We start from the raw sequence: 14,103 nt of genomic DNA on the forward strand, positions 1-14,103 counted from the left end.
TTTGGACATTGCTGACAAAGTTAGTTGCTGCTTTTGCCTGCGTAACATTAATATTTTTTGGTCTCTTTTTTGCTTTCTAGTTTTTGAAGTATGAACAATGACATCTGAGCAACAACATTTGTTTTAAAAGACAGCCAGTCACAAGGGTTCCTGATCTTGAAAACGCAGAGTACGGCAGGAAGCAGAGTTCAAAAGTGCAAATTACATAAATTATCAAATCGATGGGAAACCATAATGGTTGGTTTGAAAGGTGCGTGAATGGTGAGGTGGGTGATGAAATCATCTGACACTGAATCAAGGCTGACTGGAGCTTGGACCTTTCATTATGTATAAAATGTAAGGTTGCGGATTACTGCCACGCCTAAAATCTTGTTACTTGTAAAATCCTTACCACTGGAAATTATGCATAAACTTAATACGGGGCCCAGAAAATGTTTAGCTCCTGCAACTGAAACTGGGTGAACAAGAGGTTCATAGTCTAGAGTTGCAAAAGGATCATTTCAAGAGAGACACCAGGAAGTTTTTCTTTACCCAAAGGGTAATTAACGACTGTGAACAGGCTGCCAGGAAGGGTGGTTTATGCCAGAACTCTGGGAATCATATATAAATTTAAAAAAGGTTGTTGCTGTGATGGGAGGTCCAATAGGATGAGACCAGATGGGCTGAAGGGCCTTCTTCACCTGAACAGATCTTGGGGAAAAGGATTCTGATTTAATTCCCTGCATCTGTGTCGCCATCTTAATCCAGTTGGAGCAAAAAGTGCTAACACACAACTGAACTTTTGCCCGTTCGATCACCCTCACTCATCAGCTAATGGTACTCAGGCATTTGACCTCACTACATGCAAAGCAATTGCAAAGACCCCACCTGCTTATCTCTGACACCAAATCACAGGAAACATCTTGCAGCTCAGGACAGCAGTTCAGTAAGATCAGTATCTCTCATTGCTGCTGTGATCACAAAGTTAAGGCTACAATATCACAGACACAAAGCTAAACCAGTTGTTCCTTGTTCCCTCCCCCAAAATTGTTTTTTTTAATAAGTGTGCACAATATTTCTTGTTCAAACAACTTTTATTTTGTTGAGGGCTACTTATTCTAGATTGACTGCATTTGCAAAGTGAAAGCAAGTTCTTGTTAAAAAGATATTCAAACAAATTGATTGACATTGACACCAAGATTTGCCTGGTTAACTCACCACTCTTGCTTGAGTGTCTGGTGAAATAACAGGAAACTCTTTTCTGCAGCATCCTATCATCTTACCTCTTGTGGTACAGTTAAAGAGTGTTCGCCCTGCAATATGTAGCGTATCTCATGGTTTTAAAGAGCCGTCCTTCAACCAGATTACAGTTGATCTATAAAACTGCCTAACGACAAACAGGATAAACTCTGTGACCAGATTTACAGAGTTTAACTAGTGGTCACTGGTTGGTAACCTTCAGTTGACACCTTTCAGACAAAAAAAACTCATCTGTGCACATTACTGAGTAACATTCATTTAGCCTCTCTGACATTTGAGTGCACATTGCTCTTGAATTCCTTCTACATTAAGATGTTGCAGTTATGATGGGTGACAATGGAGTGTTTACGTATTTCATTCAATTCAGGAGGAATTAGACAGCTATTTGAGCGTGCCCATCACTCCAGTCCTCACTTGGCTCCACTGTCTCTCTATCTCTTAACGGATCAACTTCAAGTGTCTCACTTTTATCTATAAATTCCTTCACACTTTAGCATAGATATTTGGAAGGTATGTTATATGATGTGGCAAGCAGGCATGGAAAGTGGAATTAAATTAAATGATCCCATTGCAGTGTGGTTTGGGTTTAGGAATAATTTATTAGATGGATTCAAACCTCATTACATTTGGACCCAAAGGCTACAGGAGCAATTGAAAGAGATTCCTTCCTCATTCTCTCAACTATAGCATCCCTCTTTTGCTCCTTTGATACATCTCTGAACGTCTGCCAAATGGAATTTCTCACCAGAGATCTTAAAACATGGTGTTTTCAATGGAAAATCACATTAAAAGAACAGGTTTTTTGATCTTTTTAGGATCTTTATCTTGAGTTCCAGAGTGTAGGCACTCAGAAAAAAAAGTCTGCTGCTTAAACGGATAAAGTAAAACATTCAAACAGTGGTAAAAGGCAATTAATTCTAGATTGAGAATAGAAAAGGTTTAAGTAAAACTGAAACAAATTAACTCTTAACTTGCAACCTGAGTACAGTTAATAGGCAATTTGACGTCTCACCAAATTTTCCAAACAGTAAGGTGGAAAACAAGGGGTAAATAACTACTGTATTGTGAAAGGTTGAGTGGGCCAGGGGATGCATTTCCTGCAGCTGAGAAGGTAGCGGAGGCGTTTAGCTGAGGTGTTGTACACCGTGATTGCAATTGACAAAATAAACAGAGTCAATCAAGTGCTGGAGTACCCAACCTTTAAAGTAAATAGGTTTGCACTGGTGCTGGAATCAATTGATCTTGCAAAGTGACCCGATCTTAGAATGCAATGCCCCAGGGAGTCCTAAATGCAGAATCAACTGAGGGCATCGACAGAAAGATGCATGGGTAATTGGGAAGCCATTCTAACGGATATGGCAGGGAAGGGGGAATAGAGAAGGTAATGCATGGAATAGCCTGTTGGAGACTCTGATTGATGGAATGAATAGCGTTCTCCTATTATGTAATCAAATATAAATCTCTGTAAGCAAGACAGATGAAATTATTGTATTGGTCGCCTGATTTCAAAGAACGAAACAACCCCAAGCCCTGGCTTATTCTGCCAATATGCACGTACAGTACATTCAGATGTGCCCCACATTATATCTGTCAATAAATATTATTTTAGATTAATAAGCAAGACATCCTGCAGTTTTCAGATAACTATAAACAACGATGCTTCAACTGGATCAGTGTTTATGATTCGCTGCACATCAGAGGATTCGAATGATGGACAGCTCCAATTCATCGTCCAGTAGTTTCTCCACTCGTTTTCTCTGCGAAAGAAGCATACCATTTTTTTTTTCACGTCACAAGATCACAAGAGAGGTTCAAGTGAAGAAGGCCCTTTGGCTCATTTGATCTCACCCTTCCAGAATAGCCAGCCTATCATCTTCCCATTTACTACAGCAAGCTACTACTTTAACGCAACCCAGAGTGAAAGGGTCTACACAAAAGATTGGATGGAATAGCATTCACAGTAACATAGTGTCCTTCACAAAATAAGATTGAATGAAATAGCATTCACAGTAACATAGTGTCCTTCACGCGAAAACAAACCACGCGCACAATTGTTTTTTAAAGCAAAAAGAAATGTGAAGAATCTGAAAAACGAGTGAGGGAGAAACCCATTTTCATCTTAGATACAATACAAGTTACATTTATATACAACGCCTTTCATGTCAGGAAGACGTCACAAAGTGACACAAGAATGTAAGAATCGCTAGACGAAAGAAGACCAAAGTCCATCCAGTTCACCTTCCACCATCCTGGCAGTTGCATGCACATGTCATGTCCCAAACTATATACAACAACAACAACAACACTACATTTGTATAGCACCTTTCACGTCAGGAGGACGTCCCAAGGCACTGGAGGGTGTACAAGCTGGTGTCAGGGGGGAGAAGGGAGGGGAGGGGAAGGGGCATGGCCGATGGCATGGTCGAAGAGGAGGGTCTTGAGGCGGGACTTGAAGGAGGCTAAGGAGGGGGCGAGGCGGAGTGATTGGGGGATGGAATTCCAGAGGTTGGGGGCAGAGTGGCTGAGGTCGGGGCGGGTGGGTCGGGGGAACGTGGAGCAGGCCAGAGCCGGCTGAGCGGAGGGAACAGGCGGGTTGGTAGGGGTTTAGGAGGTCGCAGAGATAGGGTGGGGCGAGGCCATGGAGGGCTTTGTAGGTGAGGACCAGGTTCTTGAACTGGATCATCTGAAGGATAGGGAGCCAATGGAGTCGGGTAAGAGTGGGGGACATGGGGTCACGGGGTTTGGTGCGGGAGAGGACACGGGCTGCAGAGTTCTGGATTATCTGCAGCCTGTGGAGAGAGGAGTTGGGAAGGCCGACAAGCAGGGTGTTGCATAGTCGAGCCTGGAGGTGATGAAGGCAGGAACAAGAGTCTGAGGGGTGAGGTAGTGGCGGAGTCGGGCGATGTTACGGAGGTGAGAGAAGACAGAGCATGTCATAGCTTGAATGTGGGGAAGAAAAGACAATTGAGGGTCGAACACGACCCCAGGTTCCTGACTGGCTGGTGAGTTGAAGTGTGCAACTATGGAGGTTGAGGTTGCCAGAGCCTGAGGTGCTGAGGCGCTGGCGTGAGCCAATCAGGAGGACCTCAGTCTTGTTCACATTCAACTGTAGGAAATTTGCCCTCATCCAGGACTTGATGTCTGACAGGCAGTCTGTCAGGACAGCAGTGGTCCCAGAGTTGAGGGTGGAGGCAGAGAGATAGAGTTGGGTGTTATCCGCATACATGTGGAAGTTGACCCGATGGAGGCGGATGATGTCACCAAGGGGGAGCATCTAACGGTTTCTCCTCCAGCCCCCGCACTGTCATGACGCCAGACATGACAGTGTGGGGGCTGGAGGAGAAACCGTTAGAGGCAACAAAGTGGAGATGGTGAGAGAGATAGGAATCGAACCAGGCAAGGGCAGGTCCATGAAGATTGAGTAAAGCGGAGAGGTGGTATATGAGGATGGAGTGGTCGACAGTGTTGAAGGTGGCAGAGAGGTTCAGGAGGACAAGGAGACAAAGGGAGTCCTGATCACAGATGTTCAGAATATCATTGGTGACTTTGACAAGGACTGTTTCCGTGCTATGGACAGCGCGGAAGCCGGTTTGGAGGAGTTCAAAGAGGGAATGACAAGAAAGAAAGGAGTGGAGCTGGGACGCAATGAATCGTTCCAGGACCTTGGAGAGGAATGGGAGGTTAGAGATAGGGCAGTAGCTGGAGAGGAGGGATGGGTCCAGAGAAGGTTTTTTCAGGATGGGGGTGACGGCTGTTTTTCGGGGGGTGGGAACTGAACCCGTGGACAGGGAGAGGTTGATGACATCGGACAGGAGGGGGGCCAGAAGGTGGAGTTGGGAGATGAGGGGGGAGATGGGGATGGGATCGAGGGAGCAGGTGGTGGGTTTGAGTTTGCGGACAGTCGTGGTGAGGGAGGAGGGAGAAAAAGGGTCGAAGGATGGGTGGGGTTGGGTCATGAGGGAGAGGTGAAGGGGGTGGGTATGGATGGGGCTGAGGTGGCTGAATGTATCCCCTCGATTTTAGATTCAAGGAAGTCCAGCATCTCCTCACAGTTGGAGTTTGAGGAGAGGATGGGCGAGGTATGGGAAGGTGGACGGAGGTGACTGTATCCCACATTATTATTTCCTAAAAGAAATCTAGCTAATTTGCTTTTGAAAGAATCAACACTTTCTGATTCCACCGTCTCTCTCGAAAGCCTTTTTTTTTACTACTCGCTCCTTGAAATAGCGTTTCTGCAGAATTGTTTTGAATTTACCCCCCCCTTCAAACCCAGGCCGTGTCTTCTGGTTCTACAGTTCTGGACAAGAGAAAGCAGCTTGACACCTTCCCCCATCTCCCCTCTCAAAAGATTTCTCCCTGTGAAGGAAGGTACCTGCAGTTTATCCAGTGTGTCCTTGAGATCTCTATACTCTTGGACAGGTGGAAGAAGACACTCTAGTCGTACAGCTTTCCTGGCTGTTGGCTGAGATGCTATCATATGATTGATTGCTTCAGCCTAAAATGAGAAAACAAACAATTCAATTTTGTTTCTATCAAGGTACCACAGCGGCGACAACGACAACAACAGCAACCGCTTGTGTTTATATAGGGCCCTTCACAATGCTACACCGCACTCGAAGGGTGTGTGTGTGTGTGTGTTTGTGTGTGCATAGGATGTATAAACCACCGGAAGAAAGTTTGAGTGGCTTTATGCCATTATTTCAAATGCCCAAAAGTGTGTCACAGCCTCGAAAACACTCTGGCACACAAACACACTTTGCAAAAAGAAACCCACAATCTTCTGATTTTTTTTCTGTGTGTGTGTGTGTGGCATTTCCAAGCCCTGCTGAGGTTTGCATCATTTGGTAACTTTGTGCAATTGGCAGTACATTTCACCCACAGAATACACCGTGAATTCGCTTTATAGTATATTCTGTGAAGCGCTTTGAGACGTCTCAATGACGTGATAAGGCGCTATATCAAATGCAAGGATTCTTATTATTATTACGATTATTAAAGGCCAGCCAAATATCGTTGTGCAGTTTGCAACACACGAGGCATCTGTCTTCTGAAATCAAGATTGCGGTATTAAATTAGCTGATAAGTATTCAAGTGTACAAAAATTTATATCATAAGATTGGTTCAGATAATAATAAAAATAATAATAATTTGATACAGTGCCTTATTACGTTGTTGAGATGTCTCAAAGTGCTTCGCAGGATATATTTTGTGGGCGACACAGCAGTGTCCCAAAAACAGCAATAAAGTGAGTGACCAATTTTATTTGGGGGATTGTCGGCCAGGACACCAGGAAAGGTGACAAAGGTCTTTTGGGCAATCTGGTCTCAACTCTCCACAACACCCACTCTCCTGTCCTCCCACTACAGCATGGAGCTGCTTTTCCAAATGATTCCAATGTCCTGGCATCCACCACCCTTCCTGACACTCGCTTTGCAAGCGAGAGACCCGAGTTCAATTCCCTGCAGGGCGAAACCTTGGGCAAGTTTTCTTACTCCACACACCTAATAATAATCCCTCCAAAAAACAAAACAATAATAAATTGGTCATTTTCAATCCATGACTGTTTGTGGGACACTGCTTTACCTCTCGACTCTCTACCCCCTCCTCGCTCCCTCCCTTCCCTCCCCTCACCCTGACCATTTCCCCCATTTCCCCCTCAGGTCCTGACCCAACTGTACAGCGCCTTGGGACGTCCTCCCGACGTGAAAGGCGCTCAATAAATGGAATCTTGTTGTTGTTGTTGTTACCCAATTGGCTGCCGCGTTCGCACACAAATATACAGTCAATTCACTTTACAGTATATTCTGTGAAGCGCTTTGGGACGTCTAGAAGACGTGAAAAGCGCTATATCAAATGCAAGGATTATTATTATTATTATTTACTCTCTGGGTAAAGAAAATCTTCCTGTCTCTATCCTCTAATCATCCTTTCTAATCTTTCTTGTGCTTGGATCAGCCAGCGAGGCCCAGAAATGGAGTTCTGTAGCTCAGTGGTTAAAGCATTCGCCTCGCAAACCAGACCTGGGTTCTATTCCCTGCAGGGTGAAACGTTGGGCAAGTTTCTTTACTCCACACGCCACTGTTTACCTAACAGTAAGCAGGAACCCAGTTATTATTCGATTGCTGGATTGCTTTTTGGTAATAATTCGTTCAAAAAAATAATAGGAATTGGTCACTTCAATCCATGACTGTTATAATAATAATAATTATTATTATTGTTATTCCATTTCCCCAACCTCTATTTGTTGTTCTTTAGCATGTCTGCCCTTTCTTGTTCATATAATATATAATCCTTGCATTTGATATAGCGCCTTATCATGTCTCAAAGCGCTTCATAGGATACACTGTAAAGTAAATTGACTGTATATTTTGTGGGTGATACACGGCAGCCAATTGCAAACAGCAGTGTCCCACAAACAGTCGTGGATTCAGTGACCAAATTATTTTTAACATTTATTTTGAAGTAATTATTACCCCCAGAAAAGCAATCCACCAATCGACTAACAACTGGGTTCCTATTTACTGTTAGATAAACAGAGGCGTGTGGAGTAAGGAAACTTGCCCAGCATTTGGCCCTGCCCGGGAATCGAACCCAGGTCCTCTGGCTTGCAAGGCAAGTGCTCTAACATGAAAGGAGCTGTACAAATGTAATTTGTTGTTGAGGCGGGAGGGTGGGGGAGTCAAGATGTGAATGCTCACAGTGTAAGAATGGTATCTGACTTACTCTCATGGTTTTGAACCGCAAGCGCATGGCTCCTATCCTGTTTAAAGATTCAGCTGCCTTGAGTTGCCCAATAATTTCGTTCTGTTTCTTCTTTTCCAGTTGCTGTTTCTGCTCATTGATTTCCTCAAGTTTCAGAGCATGTACCACCTTCTGCTTGTGTGTCCGTTCTTCCTTCTGTGATTCTGTCAGTTCCTTAGCTTTCTCAATTTTCTTGGCCTGTGTATTGGGCTTGTCTTTCTTGTTTGCAAACTGTACGTTTTTCCTCGCGCTTCTCTTTTCTGACATTTTCTTGGTTTGAAGCGCTTAAAGCCCATTCTGTATGACAAGGTAAGAAATATTCAGTGGAATGTCTGCAGCAACGAAAGTGACGAAATGAATAGCGTTAGATGTTTTCTTCTGTATAAAAAAGTGCTAATTTAAGACAATTTGTCACTTGTGCAAACTGATCTGAATATTCCTAAAAACAGAAAGACGAAGAAATGATTTATCGTCAAATGTAGTGACTGTGAATTTGTAAACAAACCCAACAGCACAGCAAGATCCCGTTCTATAGCCATAAAGTGAATGGATTGTTGGCCACAACACTGGGAGATACTCGTTTCCGCTAATATCATGGGATCTTTAATGTCCACCTAAATAGATTGGATTTGCCCACAAAAAATACAGTCTTCACGGTAATTATTTTGACGCGCTTTGAGGCATTCCTTTGCGATTAAGCACTACAAAAATACAGTTCTTTCTTTCTCTTATGGTAAAACAAACACACAGAAATAGCCATCATTCATTACAAGTGTTGTATATCTATTAAAAAACACACATACACACACAGCAGCAGCAGGACACAATTTGTCTTTGTGGCATGAAATTAGAATGAAAAGACTTCTATTTGTTGCCTAAACTGCTGATCTAAAATACATTATTCGAGAAAATGGTTATTAAGAAACATGTGAATGGGATAATATATCATGCTGCTTCTCACAGCAGCATCACAGGACTTTAAATCTGTCTTTAATATTTCCGCACTACATTAAGTAAATTACAGAACAGAAATGAAGAATAGACTTACGGTGAAAGAGCAGTTCTAATGTCTTTCATGTCTCATGATCCCCGCAAACTCGCTACAATAAAATAATTGATTCTCAAAGTTAATGGTTCAATCACAGCCCACTCCACGATAAACCATCGCTTGTAGGCACTGCTACAGTTTACTATTGCTCCAGGAGTATTTAATTTAATGAGTGTCAGCCTCTCTCAGTTGGTGGCATTCTTGCTTCAGAAGGTTTATGGCGCTGGATTAAAGCCCATATTAGGTCTTGAAGCTCATAATCCAGCACAACGAGCATCAACACTGCAATGTTGATAGGGTGCCTCGGATAAGATGTTAAACCGAGATCCTATCTGCCCAGTCAGGAAAATACAACAAAAACAACAACAAAGTATATTTGTGTAGCGCCTTTCATGTCAGGAGGACATTATGTTAAGGATCTTGCAAAAAGAAGAGAGGATCGTCTTGTATCTTGGCTAACTGTCCCCCAGGTAAATTGGTCATTCAACTCATTTGCCTACCAAATGCACAACAACAACCACAAATTACATTTGAGGGCCTCTCACGTCAGTAGGACGTCATAGCCACTACACTTCACAGTAAAAATCCTGTTAAAGTGCTCTGAGATGTTTTGAAGAAGTGTTAAGATGCTATGTACAACAAGAACAACAAAATTACATTTATAGAGCACCTTTCACATCGGGAGAACGTCCCAAGGCACTGGCGGGTCAGGGGTCAGGGCTTGAGCATGGGGGAGGGGTGGGGTAGGGGTGAGGGAAGGCAGAGAGGTGGGAGGGCAACCGAAGGCACGATCGAAGAGGAGGGTCTTGAGACCGGCCTCGAAGGAGGCAAGGGAGGAAGCGAGGAGTTCCAGAGTCTGGGGGCAGAGAGGCTGAAAACCTGGCCACCGATGGTAGGACGGGTCGGGCAGGAGACACGGAGCAGACCGGAGCCCGATGAGCGGAGGGAGCGGGCAGGTTGGTAGGGAGTCAGCAGGTCAGAGAGGTTGGAGGGAGCACGGCCATGGATGGCTTTAAGCTGAGAACGAGGATCTTGAACTCGATCCTCTGGGGGATGGGGAGCCAGTGGAGTCGGGCGAGGGTGGGAGTGATGGGGTTGCGGAGCCTGGTACGCGAGAGTACACGAGCTGCAGAGTTGGGGCATGTTGGGAGGGAGAGGCTTTTAAGGGCTAACAAAGAGGGGGGAGGCCGGGCAAAGAAGACAAAGGAGAAAATGGGGTAGAGGACAGGGGATGATGAGCTAAAGAGGTGTTAATGATGAGCAGGGTAAAACGGAAGAATGAAAGTCACGTTGCAGGGAAGAGCAGAACTTCTTCAAGGTAGGTGTTCCTGGAAGAGAGTGGCGATAACAAGGATTATTAATATCGTTGTTGTTTGCGGGACTGGATGTGGAGAAAATAATTGCTTCATTTTCCTACAAACACAACCGCTGCCCTTCACAGCAACTACACCCAAGAAGAGTTTTGCAATCAAATGCAAGGACTATCTTTTTCTATTAAACACCAGTTCAACGAGCGTTTACTTGACAGTCACGAAACAGTCAGATATCAGGGCCTGTCACGGTTTTGATTGAAGCTCTGCAAATCACTTATAAATCAATGGTCATTCAATTAACTTATGCTGTGGTTTAGGATGATTTTAACACTCCTAAAAGATGCATTAAAATCCCTAGTTCTGGATTTGGGTTATGCCGGATGGTCAAATTTCTCCTGTGGGAATCTACTCTGACAAAGGTTTAAAAAAAAGAGCGTGGGGGCATTCAGTAAAGTAACCGGACAATTAGAGGAGGACGTTATTAAGAAATAATGGTTTAAGCAATCTGTTAGCCATAATTGTTTCACCCTACATTTCATAGCTCCTATTGTCTATAGGAGGATATCAATTTCCACACACACCAACACACACACACACACACACACACACACAATACACAACACACACAACATACAATACACATAACACAACCCACACAATACACAACACAAAACATACAATACACAATACACAACAAAACACACACAATGCACAACACACGAGTACAATGAATGTAAGGGCACAAACACAGATACGCTCTTCGTAGCAATGCGGCAATCGACAGCGCGTTACGTGGGGACATTCAGCCAAAGCAGAAGGAACAGTTAGAGGACATTGGACAATATCGATCAGACGTTATTAAGAAATAATGGATCAAGTAATCTGCTGGTCATCATTTTTGTTCCCCTCCATCTCCCGACTGCTGAGGGTTGAGCGCACCCCCAAAAGTGACAGTGGGTGGGGGGGGGGGTCAGGGTCAGAGTCTCACTCCCTTCTCTTTCTTTTGTTGTGTGTGTGTGTGTGTGGGGTGGGGTTGGGGTTGGGGGGTGGGGGTGAAATTCAGTCCTTTTCTGCCATGAAACTCCCCCCCCCCCCCAGCCCCCCAAATAATAATAATAATAAAAGCACACGGCGGCAGTTGAGCAAACAGTGGCTTATGAATCCACTCGGGGGGGGGGGGGGCAATGTTCTAAAGACCCCTTTCCAATCCCCACCCCCACCCCCTGCCAACCCCCCACCCACCGCCCCCCCCCCCCACTCACCGCCCCCCCAACCCCCCACCCGCCCCCCCAACCCCCGCCAGACCCACCCCCACCACCGCCCCCCCAACCCCCACCACCGCCCCCCCACCCCCCACCCCCCCCAAACCCCCACCCACTGGAGTTTATCGGCTGCAAACGCTGCGCCCACACAAACCCACCAGAGGAGCCCCTCCTGGCCCGGGCTCTCAGCGGCTCCATCCGCCCTCAGCCACAAACAGACGCCGTCACCATGGCGACCGGCCGCCCTTCCGGGTTGGGGTGGTCGGCCTCACGTGACCCGGTCGCCAGGGCAGCCGTCGCCATGGCGACGGGAGGTTTCCCGGCGGCACATGGACCACATCTGGAGGAGGGATGCTGGCAGGGCACCAGGGAGGGAGGGAGGGAGGGAGGGAGGGCACCAGGAGGGAGGGAGGGGGCACCAGGAGGGAGGGAGGGAGGGCCAGGGAGGAGGGAGGGAGGGCACCAGGGAGGGAGGGAGGGAGGGCACCAGGGAGGGAGAGAGGGAGGGCACCAGGGAGGGAGGAGGGAGGGCACCAGGGAGGGGGAGGGAGGGAGGGCACCAGGGAGGGAGGGAGGGAGGGCACCAGGGAGGGAGGGAGGGGCACCAGGGGAGGGAGGGAGGAGGAGGGCACCAGGGAGGAGAGGGGGGGATGCTGGCAGGGCACCAGGGAGGGAGGGGGAGGGATGCTGGCAGGGCACCAGGGAAGAGGGAGGGATGCTGGCAGGGCACCAGGGAGAGAGGGAGGGATGCAGCAGGCACCAGGGAGGGAGGAGGGGGATGCTGGCAGGGCACCAGGGAGAGAGGGGGATGCTGGCAGGGCACCAGGGAGAGGGAAGGAGGAGGGATGCTGGCAGGGCACCAGGGAGGAGGAGGGAGAGAGGGGGATGCTGGCAGGGCACCAGGGAGGAGGGAGGAGAGGGATGCTGGCAGGGCACCAGGGAGGAGGGAGGGAGGCGGCACCAGGGAGGGAGGGAGGGATGCTGGCAGGGCACCAGGAGGAGGAGGAGGGAGGGATGCTGGCAGGGCACCAGGGAGAGAGGGAGGGATGCTGGCAGGGCACAGGAGGGAGGGAGGGATGCTGGCAGGGCACCAGGGAGGAGGGAGGGGAGGGATGCGGAGGGAAGGGGGGGGAGGGAGGGCACCAGGGAGGGAGGGTGCTGGCAGGGCACCAGGGAGGGAGGGGAGGGGATGCTGGCAGGGACCAGGAGGGAGGGAGGGCGACCCAGATGTCGCCTGCGGATGCTGCAGACGCTGCGTTTTTCTTCTTCTCGCGTCCTGTACGACGAGGAGGGTTCTATCCATCTCGGAGCGCGGATACCGCAATAAACCCTTAGCACTGGAACCACAAATGGCCTTTCTACAAATGCCTTTCACGTCAGGAGGATGTCTAGGGGGAAGGTGGGTGGGGTGGGTGAAGTATATCACCTCAGGTGGGCATGAATTTGAATGGACGGGGAGAAATTATCTGGATTTACTCACCTTATTTAGCGTACTTTTTTCTAAAAAAAATTAATCACTCAATCCACGATTGTTTGTGGGACACCCCTGTGTGCAATTGTCTACCGCGTTTTGCCCACAAAATATAGCCAATTGACTTTACAGCATATTCTGTGAAGTGCTTTGAGACGTCTCGACAAAGTGATGAAGCGCTACATCAAATGCAAGGATTATTAGTATTTGAGAGAGTCCAGAACTTAGGCAAAATGTGGAATTTCACCTTGAGGAGGGTGCAAAGAGCAAAGAGGGTGGATATGAACCTTCCATAGGCTCACAAAGTAGCTTGAACCTAATTAATGACACAGTCAAACAGCGTAAACTGATGATCTGGAAATAAATATTAAAACTTGTTTTTCACATGGGATATTGTTATCCTATACAAAAAAGCAAATTGACGTCTTCAAGATGATAAAAGTGCGAGCTCTTTTCGAAAGATGGCCTTATCTCTACATCTCAAATGATACGTCTTGTTTAAAAAAATCTATATTTCTAGCAGAACTGAAATATTTATAGTCACTTTAGCAACAGATAAGAAGCACGAGCAGATGGGTGAGTTATTAAGATCCTGAAAGATCCTGCAGTTGGTGCATGATATTATTAGCTATATCAGTGTAATGTAGTCATTTTGACAGCTGCCTCACAACTTGCTGTCCTAACAAATGGAATTAATTAATTGGTCTATAAACCAATTGGCTTGGCTTGCCACTGTGTTCTGGGGAAAGACCCAAGAAATAACTGTTTATTTACTGTTGAGGAGATTGTGAAATAAGTGCGATTGTTTAATAAGCAAAGGCAAACCACAAAAAAGAGGGAACCGAATCTTAAAACTAGAGTTAAACCCAATTAAGAGGGAAATCAGAAAACATATTTGCACACAAATCGTTGTGGAAATGTGGTATTTGCTTCGTGGTCCCAGTGATTGTAGATTATGGGTTGAAATATTTAAGAGGGAGCTTGGTAGACAATGATGATGACAAGGATGATGATAGACAAGGAAATAAG

The 14,103-nt window shown here is 46.4% G+C and overlaps 1 protein-coding gene across 1 annotated transcript; it reads right to left on the reverse strand.

Moving 5' to 3' along the window:
- Window positions 1-1,818: 1,818 nt before the first annotated feature.
- Window positions 1,819-11,828, reverse strand: LOC103189919 (protein LKAAEAR1). Its single transcript, XM_042346578.1, has 4 exons — window positions 11,762-11,828; window positions 7,963-8,277; window positions 5,612-5,734; window positions 1,819-2,996 (listed from the first exon to the last, which is right to left on the reverse strand). The coding sequence occupies exons 2-4, from the start codon at window positions 8,245-8,247 to the stop codon at window positions 2,934-2,936; spliced, it is 471 nt and encodes a 156-aa protein (XP_042202512.1). The 5' UTR covers window positions 8,248-8,277; window positions 11,762-11,828; the 3' UTR covers window positions 1,819-2,933.
- Between the last annotated feature and the right edge of the window lie 2,275 nt (window positions 11,829-14,103).

The sequence above is a fragment of the Callorhinchus milii genome, unplaced genomic scaffold (genome assembly GCF_018977255.1).
Source record: "Callorhinchus milii isolate IMCB2004 unplaced genomic scaffold, IMCB_Cmil_1.0 Scaffold1039, whole genome shotgun sequence".
Lineage (NCBI taxonomy): Eukaryota > Metazoa > Chordata > Chondrichthyes > Chimaeriformes > Callorhinchidae > Callorhinchus > Callorhinchus milii.